This window comes from Sturnira hondurensis, unplaced genomic scaffold (assembly GCF_014824575.4).
Source record: "Sturnira hondurensis isolate 20B ecotype Veracruz unplaced genomic scaffold, ASM1482457v3 Scaffold0009686, whole genome shotgun sequence".
In the NCBI taxonomy this organism is placed as follows: domain Eukaryota; kingdom Metazoa; phylum Chordata; class Mammalia; order Chiroptera; family Phyllostomidae; genus Sturnira; species Sturnira hondurensis.
Genome location: NW_028082317.1, coordinates 699,497 through 720,674, shown reverse-complemented (window position 1 = coordinate 720,674; position 21,178 = coordinate 699,497). Strand labels below are relative to the sequence as shown.

At 37.2% G+C, this 21,178-nt stretch overlaps 1 protein-coding gene across 1 annotated transcript in view; it reads left to right on the top strand.

Annotated features, from left to right (window-relative positions):
* The first annotated feature begins 2,835 nt into the window (after positions 1-2,835).
* The window catches only part of LOC118994671 (unconventional myosin-XVI-like), a 298,709-nt gene continuing 280,366 nt past the window's right edge, over positions 2,836-21,178 (top strand). The window contains exons 1-2 of the mRNA XM_037057347.1: positions 2,836-2,950; positions 12,046-12,193. Coding sequence (XP_036913242.1) covers positions 2,836-2,950; positions 12,046-12,193 — 263 coding nt within the window. The remainder of the gene's footprint in view (positions 2,951-12,045; positions 12,194-21,178) is intronic.

Here is a 21,178-nt window from a genome sequence, read left to right as displayed (position 1 = left end):
CGGTTATTTCAAGTTAATCTTGAATGATGAACCTGAATTGCATAGTGAAAAATGTCACGTGAGTATTTATATTTTGTTTAATGGTTTTAGTTTTATGCCTTATATGTACTATTTATTGTTATTCTAGCAATAATAGCCTTATGATGCAGTGCTTAAACACATTAATTCCACAGCGAGATTATTTGGATTGAGATCCCAGTTCCACTATTTGCAAAACCAGAACTTTGGAAAACTTACTTCTCAATTTTCTTTTTTGTAAAATAGACAGACTAGCTGTAAAAATTAAAAGAGACATATGTCCACGCATATGTCCCACATATACATGTATATATGAATAACTTTATATATATAACTTTATATACATAAATTCACATGTTTTATATATAACATTATATGTATGTTTCTGTTATTGTTAATAGAAATAAAATTAATCTTTGTTATTTGTTGAATGCTTAGTATTAGCCAGGCACCAATCTGAGGGCTTTATACACTTGACACTTATAACCACCGAAGGAGCTGTTCCTGCATTAGAATAAAGAATAATAAGGTTCAGGAAATTCAAAACATTTGCTCCATGTGACAGGATTTGTCATTAGCAGACTGAAATGTGAGGGCAGCTATTTCTCACTCCAAGCAAAGATATTGAACCATTACCCTACACTTCCTATTTGGGCACGTCATTAATTATCTTTTGTGTACTTTTTCTGTTATAATAAAAATCCAGTTTATTATGAGATATAACACCAAAAAATAGAAGCCCAAATATTTTTTAAAATTTATTCCAGTTTTTAAATGAATTTTAAAACAGTTGTTTAATGTAATATAAAAGTTTAACGTGTGATAAACTATATTATTTATTTTACTATATATTTATTTAATGTTGAATTATTATAAATTAAGCAAAAATGAGACTTTCATAAATACTATTTATGATTGTTTTTCAGAAAACACTTATGTCACAACTACTGTAATTTACTGATCTTTAAAATTAATTTATTATAAAAAGACTTAAATCATAGAGGTTTTGTAAAGATTTAGTATCTGTTTCTTCCAAAAGATCAAACTTCCAAAACAGATGTTCTAATATATTTCACTATTATTACAACTCTTAATGCTTTACATCAAAATGTTGCTTCATAATCTTTTAAAATATAAACTACTTCCAGGTGACTTGAATGACTTTATGTAGCGGTAATCAGAAAATTTTAAAACAGGAGCAAAGTTTGTATTTATTTAGATTAAAGTTCTCAAAAATATTATCACCAGAATTATCATAAGTAACTGCCACCCCATATACCAATAAGTATCAATATTTTAAATATTTATTTCATATATATTTTTATTAAATACTTTTGAATTTTATTGTTGTTCAAGTACAGTTTTCTGCCTTTTCCCCTCATCCCTCCCCACCACCCCAGCTATCCCTACCTCCCTCCCCTGTTTCCACCCCGCCTTGTTTTTGTCCATATGTTCTTCATAGTTGTTCCTGTAAACCCTTCATCCTTCCTCCCACCATTACCCCCTCCCTCTCTGCTCTGGTTATTGTCAGTTTGTTCTTAACTTCAATGCCTTTGGTTATGTTTTGGTTGCTTATTGGTTTTGTTGATTGGCTTCTAGTTAAAGAATAAGTAACAATATTACTGTGCTCTGTCTTGTGGCTGATGCAGAAAATACATTCAACATTACTCACATCTTGAAAGACAAAAAAACAACTTCGAGTTCCCAGATTTTCAGGCAACTTGGAGAGCTGCTTGGTCATCATCATTATTACACAAACAATAAATTATGGAAATAAATGGTGTTTATTCTATAATCAATGTTCAAAGAAGCACATCAAGAAAATTTCGGGTGCCAGGTTGATCTGAGGGGCTTTTCTAACAGCACCTTAAAGCCCCAGACTCCTCACTTCTGGAAGAGAAGACAAGGGAATAGGAACGCTGGGCACACAGCCTCACCTAGAATTGTTATTCTTGTTTGTGGGGGAGAGAATGGTTGGCGGGGAGCGAGAACGGGGTGAAGGGAGGGTTAATGTACTGGCTCAGGGTTGAAAGTATGTAAAGTAAGAGTTAAAAAAGCAGGTTAAAATCCAGTGTTTAAGTGAGTTTATTATTTTTAAAAGATGTTCTATCACTTACATTAATTTTAATTTCTTCCTTCCAAAGCTACAACAACATACATATGTATGATTTTCTATTCAAGCATTTTATCTCGGTGTACATTTTCTATATATACATACCTATAATGAAGTTAAATTTACAAATTATGCATAGTAAGAGATTAACAAAAATGGTAATAAAATAAAACACTCATAACAATATGTCATAATAAAAGTTATGTGAATATGGAACCATTAAGTAAACTAAGGGTTACTGGAACCAGCACTTCAATGGCTGCACAGTGGATTTGGTAATCAGATGGCTGGTAAGTGACTAAGAGGCACGTAGCTGGACACGCCAGACAAAGGGATAGGCTGGACAAAGGGATGATTTACTTTCTGGGTGAAATGGAGCAAGGTGAGGCAAGATTGCATCATGTTACTCAGAAGAGTGAGCAATTTAAAACTCATGATTGCTAATTTCTGGAGTTGTCCTTTAGTATTTGGAACCATGGTTGACTGCAGATAACTGAAACCTTGGGCAGCAAAGCCGCAGATAAGGGGCACTACTTCGGTTTACAGTTGGGGAGAGCAACCTCAAAATCCACCATGGTATTACACGAATCACAGGGAACCTCTTAGATAATGGACTATTTCCCATATCTTTGCTATTGTTCTCTAATTTTACATAAAAAACAAAACTGAGTAGTTCAATAAATGGTTCTCTTTTACTATAGGTCATGTGCATTTTAGAAGCCTTTGGACATGCAAAGACAACTCTTAATGATCTGTCCAGTTGCTTTATAAAGTATTTTGAACTACAGTTCTGTGAACGGAAAAAACACTTAGCTGGAGGTAAGTTCAAAATCCACACAGGAAGATCTCACTTGCTGCCAGAAGAGGGCAGAGAAACACCAAGCATGGCAGTAATGAGCGGTGTGTGTACCTCTGTGTGTGTCTGTATGTGCACACGCATGTGCATGCTCACAGGCATATCTGAGATATCAGGTTATGCATGCTAAAATATTTTGAATCAAAAATATTTTGAAATGCAAAGTGAACTTTTTAAAATGATTATAAACTGTATAATAAGGAGACAGACCAAAAGACCTGGAATGAAATCATATTTGCTAAACAGAAATGAACTCAAATAATTAAAATTATAACTTGAGTATAAAATTTCTTTTTTAAAAAACTTTATTTACTTATCTTTAGAGGGGAAGGGGAGGAGAGAAAGAGAGAAATACCAATGTATGGTTGCCTCTCGTGCATCCTCTGCTGGGAACTGTCCTGCAACCCAGGCATGTGTCCTGACTGGGAATTGAACTGCGATCCTTTGGTTTGCAGGCTTGTGCTCAATCCACTGAGCTATACCAGCCAGGGCAATATATAATTTCTTCATACAACACACATTGAAATCTATTTTAAAACAAAATGGAGTTTATACTTTTAAAATGATTGAATTAAAATAAAATATCAAAATAACCACCCAACTAAACACAAAGAGAACTGTATTTAAACCAAATAAGAATTATTTGGTTTAAATATTTAATGTGTACTTTATGAAAATCCCCTTTTTAATTCAACTAATTTAGGATCCATCTGGAATTTTATATCTTTCTAATAAAAACAGATTATCCATGCAAATTAAGAATATAAATACAATTGTAGGTGGATTGCCTAATCTACTTAGAGGAATCAACTATTTTAAAAACTTTTATTTTATTTAAAAATTTTTTAAAGATTTTATTTATTTATTTTAGAAAGAGGGAGGGAGAAAGAATGAAAAAACATCAATGTGTGGAAGACGCATCAATTGGTTGCCTCCCACACAGACCCAACCTGGGACCTGGCCACAACCCAGATATATGCCCTGGCTGGGAATCACACCAGTGACCTTTTGGTTCACAGGCCAGTGGTCAATCCACTGAGCCATACCAGCCCAGGGCTAAAAACGTTTATAAAATCTGTTAGCACACAAACATCTGTTAATTTCAGAGATTTTTGAAAGATAATTTTATTTGGTGTTTTCAAGTTACTCTGTCTTCTCTTCAGGAAGTAAAAGTTTTTTTTACTATAATTTAGAAACAAAAACTGTATTTTACAGTAAGTATATCTTAAAATCAATTTTAAGATATCAATTTTAACCAATTTCAATTTTACTAAGTGAAATTTGGTTAAAAATTCATAAAAAGGGTAAAATAGATAATTTTAGATATTGAGATTAGATGCTTAAATTCTGCAATAGGAAAGTTTTTTTGTTGTATTGTTTGTTCTAGTTTTGTTTTTGTTTTTAATCCATGTCTAAGATCTACTGTTTTAGGAAGACCTCAGAGAAGAAATGTCTTGAGGCACAAATGTCTTTATGTCATGGTTTTATGATACCCCAGTGACACTGTCCCTCCAAGTAAAGGCACAGCCTGAACACATTGTGATCATAATTTTCACCTGAGCTTTCAGGGAGTGGTGGTTAGAGCCAGGGCAGTTAAGGGGGTAAGAAGTTCCTGAAGCTGCATGTTTCAACCCCCTGTCATCCAGGTGTAACTCATGGTAAGCTCTATGGGCAAAATTTGGAGTTTGTTAGAATGTATACTCTTAGACCCCACTGCAGACCTGCTGATTGAGGCTATGCTTCAACAAGAATCACAGGAGATTTGTGTGAACAACTGAAGTGTGAGAGGTGCTCTTCTAGTCCAACCGAAGGACAGCTGGCCACTTGAGATTATGCACAGTTGGCACGGAGGAGAAGTTGCTTGTCTGGGGCATCACATGCCTGACTTTTTTTTTCTTTCCTTTTGATACTCCCTTTGCCAAGGCCAAGGTACTGTAACTGGCTCTGAAGATCTTATCCATTACTATTTTTCCTGGATAGCATTTAACATGTCCTCTTTTTCAGGAATGTTAATTTAGAAAATAATTGCATGCACATGTAAAAAAAGAAGAGGAAAACACTGCAGTGAGCAGTTCTGTTAATCAGCAGTGTCTATTAGCACTCAATCCCACAGAGCTTTGGCATAATCAAGTCCACAAACACCTCTCATGAGGTTTCTGCAGGCAGCACACTGTGACTCAGCGATGATAAATATTCATAAAGGTGAACCTGAGGCACTTCAAGATTCTGAAATGCCCTCAGAATTGTTAAGGAGCGATGAGCATAAATTCAGTATAATTTGAGCCTGGCACATAACTGAATTTATTCTCCTCTTAGGAAAACAGCAACCCAGGCAACTCTCCACATCTCTCCCCTTTCCACACTGTTTTTCTAATCCTTCTGTTCTCATTAGACCCCCTTCATTTAGTTCCCATCACCTACCTTTGTTGGGTAGTTTCTGTGTTCTTTTAAAATTCTGGAAAAAATGATTTTGTGGTGTTTTTCACAGTTTTTGAAATTCTAAGAATAGAATAACTACTAGCCTGTAAACAAACAAATCAATAAAAGCCAGTGCCAGGACTACAGGAATGGAAGCAGAGCGCCCACAAGGCGGCAGGGGAAGCCCGGAGGGGTCAGACTGGGAGTTCAGGGCTCTGTTTCCCGTGTTTAAGAACGAAAATAAAGAATGTATTTAGAGAACGTTTATCAAGGGAGTGAAATCAAAATGCCACCTGTTTGGAGTGAGCTTTGAAGAAACTAAACATGTCCACACTGAGAAGGAAGAGACTCCAGGGAAATATGACAAGTGGCTGAGACGTCTGCTGCCACAGAAAGCCCCGCGCGTACAAAGATCCGTTGTGGGTATGATCGAAAGCGGGTGAAGGTTTCAGAGGAGGAGCATCTTCACTTAATCACAAGAGCTTCCCGCCCTCCTTCCTCATGGTGGCAAAGCGCTCTCTCACCCTGATGCTGGATGCCTCCAGGCAGGATCAGAGAGTTGGCACCTAACCTGCTGAAAGTAGTCTCGCCCGAGGCCGGACACCTGGACTAGATTATTCTAAAGATGCGACCTACCGCTTCCTATTCTCTAAGTCTGGATACAAAGGACCTGGTTAACTGTTAATCAGATGTTCTGATGTTTAATGGAGTGACTTGATAGCTTTTGTTGTCTCCTGGTGTCAGCAGAGAGTAAACATAGTAAACAATGTGATACAGGGTATTATTGTCCAGGAGGTTTTAGGATGTAAGTCCATTGATGGCAGAGATCTTGTCTGCTCTGGTTTACAGTAGGCACACATTAAGTGTTTGTTGGGTTAATGATTCTAAGGAATGGCATTGTAAAGGGAACAATAAAGTGAAGCAGTCATTACCCAGTTCAAGGAGGAAGTTGTGAAAAACCATCATGAATTCATTCATGCCAATGAAGGACACGTTACTGAGAATGTGAAATAGGTAAAAAAAAGGTTATCAATAATTAACTCTGGATTAGTTACTAAATCAGAGCCAAGGAGAAAGAGCTAATTATTAATTTCTTCATAATTAGAATTTGTATATGCTAAAAATAAGACTTTTAAATTTTTTCTTAGAGCACTTTACCACGTTGGAATGGGCAAAACAGGAAAATATGCCGACAGGTCTACAAAGGGAAGAAGACCCAGAGTCCACATGTAAAATGGGAAGAATAGTTGGCTTCTTATCTTTTCTGTGCCCCAAAGACATGTTTAATTGGAAACCAAAATTTACTAACAATTGGAAATGTCTCCCAATAAATATATAGTATCTACTTGGGGAACTTAAACCTTAGAGTTAACATAAATAAGATGGCAAATATGTTAAGGCTTTTACCTTGTCTTTTCAACTCTTGATTTTAAAAACAAACCAGAAGACAGTCTTTGCCTTCAATATTATAGGTATCAATTATCCTTAGTATTATACTTTCAATTGGAGTGTGTTTTAAAAGTTTCAGAGAACTTTAATTGATCTCATCTCCCTTGAAGAATGGCATCTTTAGTGCAAACAACCTGGGTTTTGGAGATAAGTCTCTTGGGTTTAAATGTGAAAAAGAATTGCAACAGAATTTAAAGAAGATGGTGTTTGAAAAGCACCCAGCACAGTGCCTGCAGCACAATGGGGACTTTAAGTGGTGCTTCCTCCCTTTTGGAGTACACAGGAAGCCTGGGGCCTTCGTGTATTTTAATCCTCATTTACTGATGGGCAACCAGAAGTTAAGAGGGTGGCAATGTCACGTTCAGGACTAGTTCCAATACTTTGGAATCCTAGTTGAGGGACCTTTCACTTACTCCACCCCTAGCATTAATGTTCATTAATAATGAAGTCAAAATAAATGCATTCAGTGTGAAAGAGAATATTTGGCTATATTCTTAATCAATAATGCACTTTTGGTGATTGCTAATGGAAGGCATGATGGGACTTTCTGGGAACAGGTCTTACTTTACAGCTAGATGAGTGGGGCAGGGTGAGAGTTGGGGCTGAAAATTTCTGGAAGTCAAAAGGGCAATGAAAATAGCCATTTGTTTTCCTTCAAGGAGAGGGAAGTTCATATCCTCTACTTTATTTCATATTGAAGAAAGATTGGAGCTCTGTACTTTTCCTACATATTATGTTATACATACTATGCAAACATATATATTACCAAAGCTTTTTGAGAAACATATTTTTACATAGATTACTGAAAAGATGCAGAGTCACAAGTATATATCTAGTCAAGATTATTTTTGACATAAAAGATCTCAAATAGAAATGTGAATTTTTGGTTTGTTTTATGTTTTCTTCCCTCTAAAGCTACTTCAAGGTACATATTTTTAAAAATCCTACTGATCAGAACCCTGCTAATCCACAGCAATTTTATTCACTGTTGGAGCTGCACTAACAAGGATGATTAGTACTTATTCTTTTTTGAATTTATTTATTTTAAAGATTTTATTTATTTATTTTTTAACAGAGGGAAAGGGAGGGAGAAAGAGAGGGAGAGAAGCATCAATGTGTGGCTGCCTCTCATGTGCCCACTACTGGAGACCTGGCCCTCAACTCAGGCATGTGCCTTGATTGGGAATTGAACCAGTGACACTTTGGTTCACAGGTCCATGCTCAATCCACTGAGCCACACCAGCCAGGGCTGTTTTTGAATTTAGTTGGCTGGGAGAAGTAGGTATATGGTCAACCATTTCTCTGAGTATAGCAGCATGATGGTCAGAAGGTCACTGCTCAGACTTCCAATCTCAGCTGATATTTCTTTAGTTGATGACAGACAATAACAGAAGGGAACAAGTGTGGCAGTTTATTTCCTGTGTAGATAGATTTTTATAAATATTCTCTTGATCAGTTAATTACTTTAAGCTTAATAATATTAATATTAAGATCAAAAATTTAGCAAATTATTTGCTTAGGAAGGCAAAAAATGAAATAAAATTTAATAATTCAGACCACAACTTGAAGTTACCCATCACTTGACTAAATACCTATGGAGAAAGGGAAAAGAGACTACACTACTTCATCCTAATTTTAAACTCACCTTTGGGCTTTAATGCCATGAATTAAAAGGGTAGTTTGAAAGTGCCTTTTTTATACACTTATGACACATTTCTAAAAGGTGTCTAATATTACTTTTCTTAATAATGTTTATTCATTTTAAGATTTTTTAAAAACACCAATAATCATACTATCTGGCTAAATTGACCATGTATACTATTTATAACAGACACAGCTCTATAATAGTGGCTTAATTTATTTAAGTGGATTCGCTGTATAAAACCAAGTTGAGACACCTAACATTTTTGCTTTTAGAGGCGGAACTCTAGGATAGTTATTAGCAGACTTGTTACACGAAGTATTGTTTATAGTTCAAATGTGGGGAATAATTAAATCAATTTGTCTTCTTAAGAACTGCTAACTTTTGATCCAAAATAATTATTGACCATTAATTCTTGCATCAAAGTGGAAAACTACAGTAATTCACAGTTGCATTCAAAATTCAAATATGTATAATTTAATGACTATTCATAATGATCAGAATGAACCTAAATTTAAATGAAAAAAATCCTCAGGAATCAGTAAGATTTTCTACATTCCAAACATATAGCCATAAATTCTGATAACACTAACTTCTGAATTGCCAGTTCTATCTCTGAGGCAAAATCATGGTTGTGATTCTTATACAGCATACTTTTGTCATTTTCAGCTATTATGAGATAAATTTCAACACATATTTATAATGTGGGTTCCGTATTTGTTTTTGTTGTACTTAAAGGCAGAGGACCAGAATAATGAATACTAGGTATTTGTCCTACTGCTGGACCCATGAGACCACAGTGAACCAGCAAGATGAATGGCTGCTGTTCACACTGGGCGTGTATCACTTCACAGATGTGTTACTAATCTCACCCCTAACAGAGGTGTAAACTTTATTGTTGAAACATCTGTTTCATTACCTATCATTATACTGTAAATCATGACTCAACTACTTTCTATAATTTCAGCATAGGCCTTGAAAGTTTTCTAGCATGCATCCTATATATTAAATTATATATGCATAAATTCAAGTCATACTTATGTTTGTTGTAGTTCCCCACCACTCCCCTGCAGTGTTTCCAGTTGTGAGAGAGTTTGTCCCTGTCCCTGGTCATTGATAATCACAAGGCCATATAATGTTTTGGTCTGTTTGATAGTAATACTTGCTAGTGTCTATAAAGTACTTTATAATCCATAAATATTGGTATATATCATAGCAGTATGATTGGTACTTTCTTTTATAAAATATTTATTTATTTTTAGAGAGAGGGGAAGGGAGGGAGAGAGGGAGGAAAACATCAATATGTGGTTGCTTCTCATATGCCCCCAGTTGGGGACCTGGCTGTAACCCAGGCATGTGCCCTGACTTGGAACTGAATCAGTTACCCTTTGGTTTGCAGGCTGGTGCTCAGTCCGCTGAGCCACACCAGCCAGAATTATTTTTAAGTTTTGAGAATAAATCAAGAAAATTCTATAATTTCTATTGCTACCTTTGTTAGAAGCAAAGACATGTCTTATTTTAGATTATATTTGTTCACATAATTACTAGGTTGGGTCAGAAACAGGATAAAAACATTTTCTCTCACCAGTTCATTTTAACATTTTAGTGGAAGTTCTAGCTAATGCAATAAGAAAATAAAACATATAAAAGGTATACAGATTCGAAAGAAAGAAATCAATGTGATGTTGAAGAAAACAATGTGTTTTCTATGTGATTATCTCTATAAAAATCCAAAAGAATGGAAACAAACACACAGAAAATCTCCTGGAACTAGTAAGTGATTATAGCAAGATTTCAGGACATAAAGTTAATAAGTAAAATTTAATTTCTTTCCTAAATACCATCAATGAACAGTTGGAATTAAAATACAACATATTTCTATTAACACCAAAAAATGAAATACTTAGGTGCAAATCTAACAACATATGTACAAGATCTTTCTTAGGCAAACTACAAAATTTTGATGAGAGAAAATCAAAGAAGATTTAAAATAAATAGAGAGATATTTAATGTTCATGGATAGGAAGGCTCAATATTGTTAAGCTCTCGGTTCTTCCTTACTTGATCAATATATCCAACACAATCCCCCCCAAATCCCAGCAAGTTATTTTTCAATATTGACATAAGGTTTATATGGAGAGTTAAAGGCGCACTGGTGCCACCCAACAGAAGGATTTACTGTGCAGCCACCGTAATCAGCACAGGGTGGTATTGTTGAGAGAACTGACACATAAATCGATGAAACAGGGTGGAGAGCACAGAAATAGAGCCACATAAACATAGATGACTTACCTTTGACCAAGGGCAAAGGCAGTTCAATGGGAAAAGGAGAGTCTGTTCAATAAACGATGCAACAACAACAGGACACTGACATGCAGAAGAAAATGAAGGTAGACCTCAACATGTCACAAAAAATAGTGCAATATCTATCATAAATCTAAATGTAAAAGCAATGCTGTACAACTTTAAAAAGGTCATAAAGAAGAAGTGCTTGGTGACCTTGGGTTTGGCAATGACTTTTTAGAGACAACACTAAAAGCAAAATCGATGAAAGAAATAATTGATAAGCTGGACTTCATTAACATTGAAAACTTCTTTTCTGTAAAAGACAGTGTGAAGAGAGTGAAACAATAAGGCACAGGCTTGGAGGAAATATTTGTGAAAGATATATCTGATAAAAAGACTCTTCTCAAAAATGTACAAAGAACTCTTAATACTCAATGGTAAAGAAAACAAGCAACCCAATTTAAAATACAAACAAAATATTTTAACAGATGCCTCAGCAAAGAAGGAATACAGATGGAAATTAAGCTTATGAAAAGATGCTCCACAGTATATGTCATCTAGGAAATGATAATTGAAACAACAGTGAAGTACAGTCATCTCCATTGAACAACAATAAAAAAAAAAGAAAGAAAACCACAAAACAGTGAAATACTGCCTATTAGGATGGCTAAAACCTAAAACCTTGAGAACACCAAACACTAGCAAGTGAAAGAAGCCAGTCTGAAAGGACACACACTGTATGATTCCAACTGTGCAGCATTTTGGAGAAGGTACAATCATGGTACCAGTAAACAGATCAGAGCTTGCCAAAGATTAAGGGAGAGGAAAGGATGAATAGGTGGAGTGCTGGAGATTTTTTGTACAAAGAACCTGTTCTGTATGATACTGTGATGGTAGGTGCATGACAGTATGAATTTCTCAAAACCCATGATACTATGAACAGAAAGAGTGAACACTGGTGTAAAGTGTGAGCTTGGTTATGATGTGTCAGTGTTGGTTTTATCTGTCAGTAAGTGTTCCACACTAATGCAAGGTGTTAACAGTAGGGGAAACAGTGTGTTGGAGAGAGAGGAGAGGAGGTATATTAGAACTCTCATTATTTTCTGCTTAATTTTTTGGCACAAAATTGCTCTAAAAAAGTCTATTAATGTTGTTTAGAAAAGATGCTGCATTATTATCTCTGCAATTAATTAATATATATAAATGTGTGGACATGAAACTAATAATACCATTTAACAGAATCACTTTTATTTTCTTAACCAGCCAGAATTTATACGTATATGCTAGAGAAATCCAGACTTGTTTCACAACCTCTTGGTCAAAGCAATTTTCTCATTTTCCACTTGTTGATGGATGGGTTATCTGCTGAGGAAAAATATGGACTTCACCTTAATAATTTATGTGCACACCGGTAAGTGATTATGTATTTTCTATCTTCTTCTAGCATCAAACTTTGATAGCAATTTATCAATCTTAAATTTTCTTTTTATTTTTCAGAGCATAAATGTGACTAAAAGAGATTAGTTGGATATTGTTAGGTTAGAACTATCTGTATAACAGGGTATAGCTATTTATTGTATGTTTAGGTGAAGTCTTGGGTATATATATATTAACTTGTGTTTCTTCTGTCCTAGTTTTTGATAAGAATAAAAAGTGTGTGCATGTATAACTTTTATATTTCTTTTTGGTATTTTAAAAATCGCATTAGTTATGCATTCCGAATTTTTGGTAGTCTTTCGAAAAATGAGGAATATTATTTGGGCAATTATTTATTATTCATTAATAACAGATGAGGTTACATATTGGTATAAGATGAGCAACACATAAACATGGAGGCAGAAAAAGTTTGTTAAAATGAGGACGCTATGGTCATAGGATGGTGATGGAACTGAGGTGATCCTAAAGACAGGGAGCTGAGGAACGTCTTGCAATGTGTGCGTTTTCACCACTGCATGATCCAGTGTGTCTCCCCAGAAGGATTGGTCCCGCTTTGCATCGGGGTGAGAAGGACACAGTCAGGAAGATAAACCCACTCAGAAGGGAGGCAGAGGGAGCTTGATGCTCTCATCCACACTCACTGGTGAATTGATGCTGGGCTCAGAAGAGCTAGACTCAGAAAGAGTTGGGGATTAATTTCAGCTATGTGTCCCCACCTGATTTATAATGTATTAGACTTCTGTTCGAGAAGAATGCTGTGAGTTTTCATAATTTTATGAAAAGTTTTGTGAGAAAACTTAAAGGATGTTCGGGTGGAGGAGCAGCGTCTGAGGACCTGTCATGCTGGCTTTGAGACTGGAAAGTGGAGAAGTTGACTACACAGTAAAGTGGAACTGCAAGTGAAGCTGGAGAGAGAGGCATATTCCAGGGCAATGGAGTTGAAAGGGGGCTGAGCTCCTAGAACTGGACGGAAAAGCTGTAGGACTACGCTTGTCATAGCCAAGGCTGCGAGGTTGAATGATGGTGGGACACAGGGCCGGGGAAGAGAATGAATTGTCTGTATCCTAATTTGCTGTGACATTATTAATTATGCTCATCCAGTCTCTCTGAAAATACTACATCCAGCAGTATACATATAATTTTTCATTTTGAATAGAAGAAAAATAGTCAGAAGTTAAAGCCTTGTCAAAATTGTGTTTTATTTAAAGTGAAAGACTCTCTTGGGGTATACTGTCCCCCAAACAACAGAAATTTAGAAGAAAAAGAAAATGCTGAAATTGAAGCATGACATCCCAGAGTTTAGTGACCTTAAAAACAGAGATTCTAAGCTTGTAGGGCATTAGAAATGCGTTGATCCAATTCCCTAACTTCATGAAAGAGGAAATCAAACTCAGGCCACAAAGAGGCTTGTACTGAAATGAATATATTATACCCTAGCTGTACTGAAAATAAACATTACCTGCAATTAACTGTTTATATTTCTACGCTGTCTCTAATGAGATAGGTCCCTGGGAGGAAAAGCATCAGATTGGGAACCGTGGGTTAGCTTTTCAGGGTAAGCTGTGAGGAAGAAAAGTCTTGGATTACTGTGTTAATAATCTTTCCTATGAGCAAAATTTCAAAGCTTATGGCAGTCACCAGTTCAGAGGGTGCAACTGTCTGGTTATGTCTGTGCACATCCACGGTGTGCTTAGCAGTATGGACGTACGGCAGTGAAGAAAAACAGGCAGTAATCTAATCTGCCATTCAAAGAAACAATTTAACTTCTTGGTCTGTGGTTTGGACCATTTTTTGAAGTGCGTGAATGTGTAGGAGAAAATAAGCATTTCTTTACTGAGCTCTAGTTCTAACATCCATTTCTCTTTGAAAAGAGGGTTTGGAATTACTTAGGCTATTTAGAAAGTCAAACAGTCAGGGGTTGCTTTGTGAGAAGCTCCAACAGGAAAGAACTCAGCAAAATAATGAATAATTCAATTCCCTGGAACAAAGAAGTTATTTTATTAAAATGTTTTATAAATGTCTAATGGGCACAAAACAACATTCTTCAATAAAAAAATATACACTGCCCCTCTGGATTCATAAAAGTATCAGTTGGAACATTTGTGCAATGAGAATTCCACAGACAAAATATTCTTTATAATAAAATAAGCTGTTTTTCAAATTATAATACATTATATATCACGAGATGTTTTGTGATTTGTTACACGGGTCTTCTCACAGCTACAGCGTTGGTGGGTCTTCCCACGACTCAGCACCTCTGAGGAGGTTGAGGAGTTGGAGTTGGGGTCTAACCTTCCGTTTAGTGATTATGCACAGGAAGTGCCAAAATTTGGGGAATTATTTGTCTTGTTTACAATCAGCGGCATAAGTATAAACTTGCTAGCTCTCCAATCTTTCACAAATTGATGATCCTTCTGAGTCTTCTCCTTAGAATTCATACACATGGGTGAAGGATGTCACTACACACACGTGTATGCTGTGTGCCTACATATCTGTATATAAACACAGTTATAAATGTCATTATTATCACATATGCTTATCTTATTTTTAAAAAAATATGTTGAAATCCATATTAAATTGAAACAACCAGCACCTACATTGCCAGGTGAACCTCCCTTTGCTTATTCAGCCCTCTTTCCGCAGTGCGGCTTGTCATGAAACGTTGCCAGTGCATGCTGTGCCTTAAACACTGCAAAAATGGAAAGCCTGTCCTTTGCAGGTGCACCTTTCCCTTCTTTATTAAACACAACTCATTACCTATATAAAACAAACATTCCACGGTAACTGTGAACTGAAGATACTCAATATTTAGCACATGTTCTTACGTTATTGGAACTCCAGAGAGAAGAAGACGTTGTTGTCATTAATGCCTTATCATTAAAGCTGGAATAGTGTTTTGTAGCTTTGGGTCTGTATTTAGAACTAAAAGTTTTCAAAGTATGATGTGACAGTTCATGGAGCTTTACTTCAGAGCTATGGCACCTAAACATACTATTCCGTTTGAAAATTGGGACAGTATCTAGAACAGGCAGAAAAGTACTGTTGCTCAACTGTAGGATGTAAATTGTGCAGGTGCAGACATCAGCTTCTATAGCTTAACAGCATGAAAGCAATATTTATAACACTTTGCATAGAATCTTCCTCTACAGATTGTTAAAACAATAAGAGGAAAAAAGTCTCTAGGTCTCTAACATTTTGAGTAGTGGCAATAAGATTGCATTAATTATGAATTTCCACTAGATGGTGCACTCTCCACAAAGTCAGTCAGGAGCAAAGAAAACAAAAAGCTCATCTCTGAAGGCTTCTGTTTTATTTATGATTCTTTCTGTGATTTACTTTTGCTTTTCATGGCTGTTTGTTTTTCAAGTCTATTTCAACCTTTTGTATGAAATGCTAATATTACATCTGGGGAATAAATATAGTTTATGTTTGTGGGAATTAAGCTTCAATGAAAGCTGGAAATAGTAATAAATTTCTTATCTTGAACCTCCTTTAAACAGCTTTTATGGGTTTAGTCCCAGAACAGTTGGGCTTCAGAATCCAAAGAAGTTATTCCTAATCTCCCTTCACATTGATTAATGATGGAAATGAGTGTGGTATTGCATAATAACATTTTCAACAAAGGTCAGATTTTGAATTATAAGCCGAAACCTAGCAATCGTTTGACTCAGAGCATGTGACCTGTTCCTAACCTTGTGTGTTAGTGAAAGGAAACTCTGACTCACTAAGTATTTGAGCATGTGACTGCCGCCCGGGAGTACACCTGTCACAGTATGCTGCAGCGATGAACTCTCAGCGAAAGTTCATTTTTTTTTTACTAAGGGTTTATTACTCACATTGAACTTAACCTGAGGAAGTCTCACATAATTTTTTTAAAAAGGTAAGAGTAAACTTAAACTTCATTTGAGGATGATTCTTCATGATTTTATGACATAATATAATATTGAATTATCCACACATTTAGGCAAGCAAAACTTGCAGGTGCTCCCAAGACAAAGGTTCTAAACAGGAGGTATTATAACCTATGTCTAGCTGACTATTAGAAATTATTTAAATAATAAGCACAGTCATAATACATACCACTTATGGAGCACGTACCATAAACCAGACTCTGTGCTAGGGCTCATCTCCCTTGTCGGGCTGAATCCTCACCTATGACTAAGCAGAGGGTGCAGCGTCTGCGTCAGCCTTGTGGTTTAGAAATTCACACTCTCTTCTGACATATAAACTTTAAAGTTCTTGTCTGTACAATCACAATTTGGGAAAAACAAATGAAAATATACCTTTTGTTAGCATCCCTAGGTCATTACACTAATTTTAGAGTTCTGTTTCTGGTCTTGAAATTCCAATTTGATTGTATCCATTTTCCCAGCAACTGATGCAAAGGATACCATGATCCCCAAATATTCTCGTATCTTTGCTCCTTAAATACAACACCAAGTGCTGAATGTTTGGTCATTACCTCCTTCCCCTGACCGGGGGACCATTGTGCCCCCATCCTCACCACACAGCTTCTTGTCTAAGTGCCTCTTCAATCCCACCTGTTACACTCAGGGTGGATTAACATTTGGAAAATACCAATTTAGCTATGAAAGCCCATAGCTTGGAAATCTTTAATAAACATTGTTTTTCTGTCATATCAGATAGAGTCCCCTAGATGATGAAGGCAACAAAGTGGAATAGGTGTAGAGGAATTGAGAGGAAAAGATTGCTAACATGTTCTTTGAAATTCTGGGTTGTGGTCTCAGCATTTAAAAGTGGAGTTGGGTAACTGTCAAGTAAAATCCATTTTTTGCTGGCAAAGAAAATAAACTCACTTGAAACAAGACGGTCAAGCAGTATGTTTATCTTTCAGTTAGGAAAATGGAAACTCACCCCTGTACCAGGAGAGAGCAAAATCCTCTGAATCTTGCTTTCCCAGCCAATTAGATAAAATAACACATTTTTAGGGTTATTACTAGTGAATCACTATGAATTTAAAGCAATTTAGTATTTCTTCAATTGAATATTTGTAGTTCCCAAATTTAAAATGTTGTGGAAAACAAACATGCATTTATAACTCACATGCTGATTTTAAAAAGTAACACAACCTGAATGCATCTGAAGTAAAATATAAACCTGAATGTTGAATATTTTAAATCTTGGTATATATCATATATTTGATATATGAGACATATGATATATGAGGTATATATCATATATATATATACATATATATCAGTATATCTCATATATCCCAGTAATCTCAATATATTATTGAAAATATCCATATCTTTTCTTCATAGTATTCAAATGTTTGATGAAGAGATACAGTCCAACCCCACTGGGGATATAAACACCATATTAACTTTCAAATATCCTCCAAAATTCTGAATAACAAGATATATTTGTCCCCAAAAGTCTAGGATAAGTGGTGGCTTGCATGATCTTGTACATCAGAAAATATGTCAGGAATCATGCTTTTCATCAAAGGGAAGACACGTCCCACCTCAGGACCACAGGCAGGTACTCACTGAAAATGATCGCATCTGCTGTTGTTTCTCCGCAGGATCCATCCACCCCAGCACACCCTCTACCTCTCCCTTCCTCTTACTGTCTTGTGGTCTCTCTCCCTTTGACATTATTTCTCCTTATAAATAAAAATTATCTTTTGTATTATAAATTATGAACAACCATATTGAGACACTAAACAGGCATGGATTTAGTGAGCAATCCTTTTACTCTGCCAGTGGTAGTGATGTCATTTGTAAATGCAGGCATGGCTCTGGGAGACTAATGAAGCTTGTTGAGCAAGGCCACAGTCTTCTCCAGTGTTTGGTGACTCCACTGGTATTTCAGAGGGACCTGATCAGAGTTCTCTGTGTATGCATGTCTGTGTTTGAGAATTTGTCTCCTGTGACTACAGAAAACAATATTCCACACTTAGATGTGATCCTTTACCAGTCAAACCAAACCATATATGTCCAGCCAAGGCCACTGGTGACATTTCCTTTTCGCTCCCAGCCCCACCTGCTCACCTCTTCCTCCCTTATATGGGGTAGTCCCACACTGCTGTGTTCTCAGAGCCTCCCTCTGGATTAAGAGTGGAGTGACCATGCCCCCGTGAGCTCTGTCACTAGCACTATCCTTGGATCCTGGGTGAATCTTCACCCATTGTCTCAGCTCACATCTGCTCCAGCCTGAGTTTGTCCTTTGAGTGATGCAGTGGCCATTCCTCATCATCTTCCCTGGATATAACACACAAATATCTCTTATCAATGCTTCCCATACGCACCTTCCCAATGGGCCCCAAAGTTTTCTTTGTATGTCACAGGGAGTACAGGATAGACACAGCACAGGGGAAGATACGATGTTGTTCTTTGTCCTATAGACACAACCACATTGCCAAAATCCGTATGTATGAATCACTGTTAGCAAAAAGGTGCCTGTGTGGCTTATAAAGTCAAGTGCTGCACTGGATGGCATTTGGGAGGACTTTCAAATTTCATGAAAATTCAATGATAAATATGTGTGAACTGCTAAAAGCAGTACACTTCTTAGCCGAAAGCACAGAGTTTAAATTGGGACATTCCTCCTGCTGGCTTGGTAATTCGAGAAAATCGAGCAAACTCGCTCTGCCTCCCTTTGCTCATCAGCAAAGCAGGGCCAACACCAGAGCACTGCTGTGAGTGAGGACCACGTGGGCTGCCGCAGGAGATCCGAGAAGCACCAGCCCTCGTGAGCTCGGCAGAAGGACCAGCGGGTGTTGTTGACTGTTATCGTAGAAGGCCTTTTCCCACTGAAGCCACGAGAAAATAACCGAAGTAATCATTGTCAGTGCAGAGATTATGAGTTCACACCATAGGTTTGGTTCGCATAGAATTGGAACCTTGGGCAGTCTTTCCTCCAGGTTACGCTTCCACCTCAGTGCGGCTCTGCCCAGGGACATTCCGGGCTTCTGTTGCATCCGAGTCTGAGCTTTGATTCTCATGTTGTGTGATGAATTACTTATTTCAGTTACTCAAGCTCAGTTAGGTGTTTTGGCGAAAATCAGTGTAGCCTTTCTGGTGAAGTGAAGGCGACTGAGAGTAGACGTAGAAAGGACAATGGCCCCGGGGGGTGAGTGCAGGGGATGTTGGTGTCCTGAGAAGTGTTGGACTGGTCTCTCCTTGGTGCCTTGACTCAGTTTCTCTGCCACTCTCCTTACAGCATGAGAATTGAGTATGGTTACTGAGATTCGGAGAGAAGTACAACCTCAGGCAGAACTTGAATACTTCTGGAAAACTTCCTGATTCACATTTTCCCTAGGGCAAAAAAAAATCAATTCAGATGCTTCAAATGCTTTGTCTTTCAGTACCAGCTGGAGTAGAGAAAAAATACAGATTTTCTGTAAGTCTAAAAACCTGCATTTATTTAATCACAGACATGAAGACCTTGATAAGATTTTACAATGCATGATTTGTCCCCAGTCATCTGTCTCTTCAATGCATGATTTGTCCCCAGTCATCTGTCTCTCCAACCAGACATGCACTGTGTATGTTTCAGGATGAGCTTGAAACTGACAACATCATGTGGATATTTATGTAGAATCCTGTGATAAAATGTGTGTTTATGTGTGCACACAACTCTAAAATTAAATTTTACACAGTGATAAGAAAGAGCACTTTGAAGCTAATTTTGTTTGTTCTTGTAAATCCGCAGCTGAATCTGAACACATAGAGGCATTATAGTTAGAATCATAACTGATGTTTGTTCAGCACTTGGTTAATGAAGGGAGCTGAGCTAAGAGCTTGACAGACAGCATCTCACTTTCCCCATGGCCCAGCCTAACACAAGGCTAGGGTGAGTGAATCACCCAATCACACGCCAGGAGGGGCGGAGCCACTCTTTGTCCAGAGCTTTCTGAGACACATTGCGATTTTGCCTCAAAAACTCTGATTTCTAAATAACAGGTGAAAGATTTTATGGAAATTTTTAAAAGGAGCCACAAAAGGACAGCCACACCCTTGTGTCCTGATACTGGGTACCAGGCTGGGAGGCTGCTGGTTGACTACAGAATACTGGGGAATTCAGATGCAGGAAGAGTGAAGAGTTACAGGAACAGGTAATCCAGTGAAGACAGAGTGGTCCCATGGTTACTATTGCTCACAGCCTCTGACTCTAGAATCATCTCAGTGGAAGGGGTCTGGGGTCTGTTGCAGCTAATGTGCATTTGAGGCAGGGAGGGCGTGTGAGTAGGGCATTGCTGAGGGTTGTCAGGTCTCATTGCAGAATGACAATACCTGGACATGGAGACTGGAGAGGAAAGAGAAACTTGACCTCTGGTCACTCTGAGCAGACCCACCCTCACCTGGGCCATGAACCTTGTCACTTTAACTTCCTCAAATATATCAGTCGTCTTCCCACAAATGTTCATTCCGTCACCCTCTGCCTTCTGAATTCTCACTCTTTCTTGCAGAATCAGAATTCTCAGAATTCAGGCTGAGCACTTTGGCCTCCTTCATTTTTGGCTTGTTCATGGGACTTCCCATTAACCTTGTCATTAACAAACATGCAGATATTTTACATTTTACGTGAATCTGTGGCAGATCTTCCCTGGCTAGCCTTATTTGTATACTGTGATTTCAGAACCGAGGTCTGGGCATTGACATATAAACTGTTACATTTCATATGTCAGCTTTGTCTGCTCTGACACCAGCATCTCTTTTATTATTGAACTCTCAGCTCTATGGAGCTTCCTCACAATCTCAGAAAGCAAAAAATTCTCCTGTTTTCCACCATCAACTTATGACCTTTCTTGTCTCAGGAAGAATTAGTTTTGTGACACTTTTGAGTGCTGGAGCTAATACATAAATCAAATTCTGATATGAGGATATATATATGGCCCCATAAGCACTTGGAGATCTAATAGAAATCTCTGACTGAACTTGTCACAATTCGAACTCTTGATAAACCCACCCCACCCACCCTATCCAAACCT